The following is an 8,226-nucleotide window of genomic DNA, read 5'->3' as shown; positions in this document are numbered from 1 at the left end:
TTTAATTCTTGTATTATTTTTCTAGAATAATTTTTAATAATGATACTTAATTTTTTGTTTATCTTTTATAAAGTAACGTATTTTGTTGTTTCTTTTTTAGGATGTTTCCAGGTTTCAAACTCGGGTCTGCGAATTTGTACACATGGACCCGATGATTCAACCGTATGTCGAACTCGCCGGTTTTGGACATATAAGCAAAATAATGTCTTAGTCGGTGGATAATAAATCTATTCTTGCATTATGTGAAAGATGGTGTCCCAAGACACACACATTCTGGTTTCTAACCGGTGAATGTACCGTGGCGTTAGAAGACGTCTACATGTTATTGAGACTGCCTATCAAAGGTAAGGCGGTAAATGATAAAACCAACTATGCGAATTCAATTTGCATGGACCTCTTGGATGCTGATTTGTTAGATGATACTCGAGAATTCAATTTGCATGGACCTCTTGGATGCTGATGTGTAAAAATGCACACAAAGACACATCTACATTTTCTAGATGTGTTGTTTTGCTCCAAGCATAGGGTTGGTCCAGACTACCGTCCCTAGCACCCGTCAACAACAACCAATTCACATTCCCGTATGCACAAAAGTAAGTTCTTAAAAATGGACTATATTTACTTATTTTACGATTATTATCTCTAAATAATATTTTTACTTTAAGGGTGCAGATGGTCGGCACGTGGTATGAGTTATAACAGATGTCCTAGACACTGTATTACCCAGTATCGCAATCTCTTGGATCACCTTCGACCAACAGATGTATGACCATTAACCTAATTATTTCATAATAATTTATTAATTTTTTCTACCAAATTTATAATCTAATATATGTTCACATCTCATTTCATTTGGTGTTCATATCTAAATTTGGATCATGGTCATGAAATCAACGAACAAGACGCAACCGTTTAGACTACATGCACACCGATCATAAGATTCACCACTGTGGAGATGCACAATAGTGATCGTGTTAAATTACAGTTCGGTATGCTTCAACACATCCCATATCCCCCGACAAACCTAGGAAAATGACATCTACGCAAAGTTAACGACCAATGGAACTTTAACCCATGGCAAAGCTTCGCTAGATCTGAGTGTCGCAAATGGAAGCACCGCCAAGACCATGTCTTAACTGACGTTGTGATGCCAACTAAAGAAAAACCAAGTCGTAATTATATGGATTGGTACATATCGGTTGGATTTGAGTTCATCGTCGAGGATATGTACCTATACGACCCACGTGAAACAACTTATGCACCAAAATGCTCAACATTTAACCCCTAACAACATTGTCAAACTGACTACTCATAACACCATATCCATCAAAATTTCTGATCCATAAACACACAAACCTTCAACCCTAACATGCCAAACACCCAGCCACAATACCAAAAGCATACAACGTACCACCACCAACAACTAGATCATCATCAAGACATCCAACATCGCTATGCATCCAACACATCACCCTATCATAGCCGCCTTAGCCAAAACACTCAACGATTATTTAACACCAACTGTCCCTCATCCTACCATAGCCAAGAAATCCAAACATCTTAAAACCAAACCTTCAACAACCATATGTCTACTAAACACCACAACAATCATTTCAACCTTTCCTCGACGCATCATTCACACCAATGTCTCCCTTCAATCATCCTAGTCTCCTTCAACAACTCAAGCACATCCCAACTACTCTGGCATGGGTCATGAACTCAGCTATGGTGGTACCCCTTCGATGCATACATAAGACTCTGGTGATTTGTCTGACTATCTCAGGCAATCTCCTCCAGTTGGTGGTGATGTTCCTGGGCCCTCAGATACTCAAACACCTGGGTTGAATTATCAACGTGGGTTAGGGCCACGAGTTCGGGTAGTTAGGGGGTGTGGGACCAGAGGTCGGTTATGTGATCCCGGTCATCGACATTAGTCTTTTTTGTGTAAATGAGTATTTATATTAATAGTGAATTGGTCTGATTTTGACTTTATCTATCATGTACAATATTTAAAAAAAAAATACAAAACACACACAGGTGTCAGACCAATTGGCATCTCCTTTAAAACTTAACACATAGGCTCCAATTGGATTGACAACGCAAGGTGGACTAGCCAATCAAATTGGCGCCTCCTCTCCAAGTTTAAGAGCAAACGCCAATTCATCTGACACCTCTTCTTCAAAATGGAGTAGTTTGGGAATTTTTTTGAAAACTGGATTATTTTGGAATTTAACAAAAAAAAAACTGAGTTATTTATGTAAAAATTTCACAATTTGTTCAATGTCATATATAAATACAAAATATTTTAGATTAGTATTTAATAATAATATAAATGGTGACGTCTAGGATGATTGCTCAATTAAGTTCATTACTAGTGAAACCCAATAAACTAATCAATATATTAAATGAATTGATTTGGATCTATTAGAATAAAAAGTGAGAACATGTACGATCATGCACATGTAATTTTTTTTAAGATGATTATTAGGATTTTCTTACTTTTTATAAGATTTTTCCTCTTCAATCATATTTGACTTATACTATAGTATTATTAAAATATATTACAATCTATCTTTTTTTCTTCAAAATAAATTTCTTTTCCCTTCATGTTTCCACCCCTTTCATAACTGCACTTGCTAAACTTCCTCTACACCATATTCACCGGAGATGATACAAAACCTATCAAATTCATTCTTTCCAAAATAATTTCTCAACATAAAACTCCAATTTCGACTTTAACCTTTCCTTCATCTTTATTGTATTAAAAAATAAACTCGTTTCATCAACTATATCGTCTTTACAAGTTATTTAAGTTATACCACCACTCATGTAGTTCGATATCTTCCTCCAGCCCTAATTTCCCTGAAACATGCATTATTCCCTCAATCCATTCTTAAATATCCAACAATTTAATATGTTGCTCCCCTCTTTAACTTCTGTTGCCACTTTGGTGAACCGAATATACTCTCACAGGGTTTCGTTATTCTTTTGTTGGACCCCCTGAGTATGACTATTATGGTGGCTTTTTGCTTTCGGATAGTAAACTGGGTGGTAAAGGAGTTACAGAGTTCCTTCTAGGAATTTATGGAGCTGTAAGCAATGTTTTGAACTACGTCATTACGTCTCCTTTAAGTGCTAACACAAATGGCTTGCATTTCACGGCTCCACGAGTGTGGTAGTCCTCAAGTCTGGTGTCTACATGCTCGACGTGCTCGTATGGATCTACCGTGCCATTAAATCTATCCAACTTCATAGATTTCTCGAGATATTCGACTAGATCCATTGGTGGGTGCTTTGGTAAGGTCCCACATGTTCCCATGCTTTTTTGCATGTGCATTATCTGCATGTCTCTGTGATTGAGCCTTCATACCAAGGCCTTACGAACGATTTATAACGGTAAACCTTTAAACAAGACTAAGATATTATCGTTGCATATACACTCTAATAAAAAGAGATGTAGCGTCGTTGGTAGATCTATTTAAAAATTATATATTATGATAAAAAATGATTAATAAAAAATGATGGTTATTGAATTTAGGTTAATTTACAATTAATTAATTTCATAATATTTAAAAAAAACATAATGTAAAAAATTATTTATTATGTCCAAAAAAATAATGAAATAATTTATGGTAATTTAATTTAGGTTAATTTTAATTTTTAAATAAATATTTTAATATGTATTATTATTATTAAATAATATTATAAAATCGTCTTTTTATTTTAAATATATGACATGACACAATTCGTTTAGATAACTCTACAATGAAATTGACATGTCCTCATTGATTAAATAAAAATGCCGCATATGTAAAAATGGAAGAGATAATATCCTAAAAAATTTAAATAAGAGATTAAAAGGTTAAATTTTAAAATTCAAGATATCTCACGTTTTGAGAAGAAAATACATGTATATATAAATTAATCAATACATGTTTTTTTTTTATTATAACAGTGGCGGAGTCAGGAACCGAGGCGGGGGTGCAAGATTATATATATATATATATATATATATATATATATATATATATATATATATATATATATATATATATATATATATATATATATATATATATATATATATATATATATATATATATATATATATATATATATATATATATATATATATATATATATATATATATATATATATATATATATATATATATATATATATATATATATATATAATATCAGTTTTTTCGTTCAATTTAACTTTTTTATTTAAATTATAAATTTTACAGTTTTGGTTTCTTTATCTAATCAACGAAATTAAAAAAATTTACTCAGAATTATTTTTTATTTTAATAAATTGTAAATTTTACATTTAATATTTGGAACTTGAAAAAAAATATTAAAATGTAAATGAGAGATAAATAAACTCTAACAATTAAAATAAAGTTAATTTGGACATTTTAAGCTAATAGTGCAAAGAAAATATTTTTAAGAATTCAAAATTGAGGCTTTGTGTTTTGAGAGTTTGTTTCTCCCAAGGTCTGAGGTTTGAATCCTGTTAGGTGCAATCAATTTTTCTGTTGGGTCAGTCCATACAGAGCTCTGATTTTAAACGAAACTCCGTTGGCTCGCGGTGAAATTGGTTCTTTTGGATTAGCCGAACGCAAAATCAGATACCAAGATTTAAAAAAAAAGGATTTTGGATACATTTATTTATATTAAGAGAAGTCAATTGAACCCTCATTTTTTTAATAACCAAAATTGAACAACGAGCACAAAGGGTACTCAAACACGATACAAATTAAACGTTTATGATATCCCACAAATATACACATCACACGTAAAAGTCACAATTTGCCATAACTTTACGACCATACACCAACCAAAACCAAAAAAGACACTTAATATTAAACACAACGTCGCCTATTGAGAAAATCATATTATTAAACAATAAAGCGTTTATTTTGTCGCCTACTGAAAAAATCACATTATTAAATAATAAAGCTTTCATGATAAACCAAAGACTCCAAATGATTGTCATTCAAAATAAAAACGTTTTGTTGTTCTTCGCCGTCTTCCCCACTAACCCACGGAAAGGACTAAAGTTCCGATCACATGACGAAAAATCCAACTCCTCCAAATCTAACTAAGAGAAAACCTTCTCCTACACCTTCTTACTATAACAAGAATCAAATAACAAATGAAAATAAGATTCTACTTACTCCTTGCAAGAATTGAATATTATGCAATATACCCCTCCTTTGCAGTCTCTCTATGTCACTATTGAAGGGAATAGTTCGGTGGGATTAATTACTATACACTATCAGTATAAAAAGATTTACATTAATTCATCACCAACACCCGTTTACATTACTTTATAGATTTTTAAAATAAAGTCAAATTTATTTCAATATCTAACATCTAGGATTAACTGACGGTGTAAAATCTCCTTACATCGTCGTCAGTGTATTTCAATTAAATCCTAGTTTAGTTGTAAACTACTCAAATTGACTATTGTTTATTACTAGTAATAAAAGTCAATTGTTGCATGCTATACTCAATGACTCAAGAACAACTTTAACCCAATAGAGAGAAGATAGGACAATTTTAACGCAAGAGTGAGAAGGTCAATATGATGCAGAATTTATGAGTGCCAAAGAATGGTTTAGGGGGTTCAACGTTTAGAAAATATATAAAAATACGAGTAAAATCTTAAAGTTGAGGGGGTGCGGTACAAGCCTGGCTCCGCCCCTAATAACACTCAATGAGATTATTTTTTATTTATATTTTAAAAAAAAATTGGGAAATAGATTAAATATGTTTGACTATTGTTTTTGCTAATTTTTTATGGATTAATTTTAGGTCTCCCCATCCTTTTTGTTTTGAATTTTTTATTTAATATATTTCCTTTATTAAAAAAAATGGAGGACTGAAATATTTTTTTAAAAATAAAATTGGAGGACCAAAATAAATTTAAATCTAATTTTGATTAATATTAAAAATAATCTACTATAATAGTTTAGTCACTTACTTAATTTGTTTATTTATATATTTTCTATAAAAAATACTCCCTCCATATTTATAATAAATTTTTTACTTATTATACTAAAAGATGGAGTGAATATATAAGTGAGACTCAGATAATGAACTCGATATATTTTTTTTATTGTGTTCTTGTGATTAGAACTGAGGCATGAGGAATCAAATTTGTGTTTTGACAAATTTCATGGTCTTCTTTATTGTTCAACATGGAAATTGCCAAAGTATTAACGTTGGTGCTGGTTTCGTTCAAAGAAAAGGCACCCATTTTATTCTAAATGGTAAGCCACATTATGTAAACGGATTCAATGCCTATTGGTTAATGATGATGGCATCTGACCCATCTACAAGATCCAAAGTCACTTCCACTTTTCAACAAGCTTCAAAACATGGTTTAAATTTAGGAAGATCAATTGCTTTTAATGATGGAGATATTAAACCCCTTCAAATCTCTCCCGGTTCTTATGACGAAAATGTTTTTAGGGTAATGCTTTTTTTAAAGGATATTCAAAACTCGTTATAAAACATTACATTGTGTTAATTTTATATGATTTGTAAGCAAGATATTATTTACATTATTTTCTATTTTACTAATATTTATATTACTATCTTTGAATATTTGCATGTGTATGTAGGGATTGGATTTTGTGATATCGGAGGCAAGAAAATATGGAGTGAAACTTATGCTAACCTTTGTGAATAATTGGAAAGCTCTTGGAGGCAAAATGAAATATGTCCAATGGGCAAGAGAACGTGGTCAAAATATCATAGATGAAGATGGCTTTTTTATAAACCCTATTGTTAAACAATACTACAAAAATCACGTTAAGGTAGGTACCATAATTATTTAATTCTATATATCTTAAATAAATTAGCCTTATGTATTCATCTAATTAATTCAAAATTGTTTGGATGAATTATTGCAGGCTGTGCTAACAAGAAAGAACACCATAAATGGACTTTTATATAAGAATGACCCAACTATATTTTCATGGGAGCTTATGAATGAACCTCGTTTCCCAAATCACTCTATTCAGGTTCTTTTTTTTTTAATTAAAGAAACATTAACTTGAACTTTGAAGTTTGAATTTATTATTATTTTTCACTCATATCTCAAAACTTTATAATTTGTATTATTTATTGTAGAATTGGGTTACTGAGATGGCTGCATATGTGAAATCCATTGATAGAAATCATTTGTTGAATATCGGAAATGAAGGGTTCTATGGTGAAACAGTACCGATAAGGAAGCAGCTGAATCCCGTTTCTATTAATCTTGGGACTGATTTTATTAAAAATAATCAAATTCCTCAAATCGATTTTGCCACCTTTCATGTATACGATGATAGATGGTAAGTCCAATATAAATTCATCAATATTTCTTTTTTTTAAAATGTAATTGTTATGTAGTTATTAATTATGAATGATATAGGTTAGTAAACAAAACGGAGAGAGCCAAAAGTGTATATGTTGACAAATGGATAGTAGCTCATCTTAAGGATGCAGATACTCTTTTAAGAAAGCCAATTATTTTAGCAGAGTTTGGGAAGTCTTCAAGAGAATCACCGGGATATAACATAGCTAAAAAGGATAATTACTTCAAGAAAATATACAATGCTATATCTACAGGTGCTACTAGTGGAGGCTCGTGTGCAGGTGGGATTTTCTGGCAACTTCTGTCTCCAGGAATGGATAGTTATGGAGATGGTTATGAAGTTATTTTGGAGAATAGTCCTACAACTGCACAGATCATCAAAGAACAATCTACTAAGATGTCAAATATGAAAAATAAATCATTGTATTAGAGAAATTAGTAAGTTATGTAAAGCAAAATATATTTACGTGAATAAATTATGGGTAGTTTGTTTTAGTTTTAAAAAAATGGATTTCTTTTTGTATTGTTGAAAATGAATTCTACAAAAATATTTTTTAAAATATTAACAGTTTTTTTAAATTTATTTTTTATAAATTAAAAGATTGAATTGTTTATTCTATTAGATAAACATACATTATTGAAGATCAAAACATAGTCAAAATCACAATTTTTTCAAAAAATTGTATCTCAAAAATGATTTTTATGAAAAACTATTTGAAATAGGTTCAAAATTAAGTGGTTTTTTGAAATTTTAATATCCAAAAAAAGTTTCGATAAAATGATGAAATACCTAAAATAATCTTTTAAGAATAATTATTCAAACCAAATTTTCATTTGAAACTTTTATGAAA

The 8,226-nt window shown here is 30.6% G+C and overlaps 1 protein-coding gene across 1 annotated transcript; it reads left to right on the top strand.

The window, feature by feature from the left end:
- Positions 1-6,187: 6,187 nt before the first annotated feature.
- On the top strand, positions 6,188-7,805 carry LOC127095559 (mannan endo-1,4-beta-mannosidase 4). Its single transcript, XM_051034233.1, has 5 exons — positions 6,188-6,484; positions 6,636-6,830; positions 6,927-7,037; positions 7,147-7,352; positions 7,433-7,805. Exons 1-5 carry the CDS (start codon positions 6,188-6,190, stop codon positions 7,803-7,805), a joined length of 1,182 nt encoding a protein of 393 aa, XP_050890190.1.
- The last annotated feature ends 421 nt before the right edge of the window (positions 7,806-8,226 follow it).

Source organism: Lathyrus oleraceus, chromosome 6 (assembly GCF_024323335.1).
Source record: "Lathyrus oleraceus cultivar Zhongwan6 chromosome 6, CAAS_Psat_ZW6_1.0, whole genome shotgun sequence".
NCBI classification, from domain to species: Eukaryota; Viridiplantae; Streptophyta; class Magnoliopsida; order Fabales; family Fabaceae; genus Lathyrus; species Lathyrus oleraceus.
This window is presented reverse-complemented; position numbering and strand designations above follow the sequence as displayed.

Bases quoted from the DNA above. Each gene is read 5' to 3' on its own strand.
- LOC127095559 (XM_051034233.1), top strand. From the start codon at position 6,188: ATGGTCTTCTTTATTGTTCAACATGGAAATTGCCAAAGTATTAACGTT. The intron at 6,831-6,926 runs GTAGGTACCATA...GAATTATTGCAG, and splicing joins ACTACAAAAATCACGTTAAG to GCTGTGCTAACAAGAAAGAA. The intron at 7,353-7,432 runs GTAAGTCCAATA...TGAATGATATAG, and splicing joins CATGTATACGATGATAGATG to GTTAGTAAACAAAACGGAGA.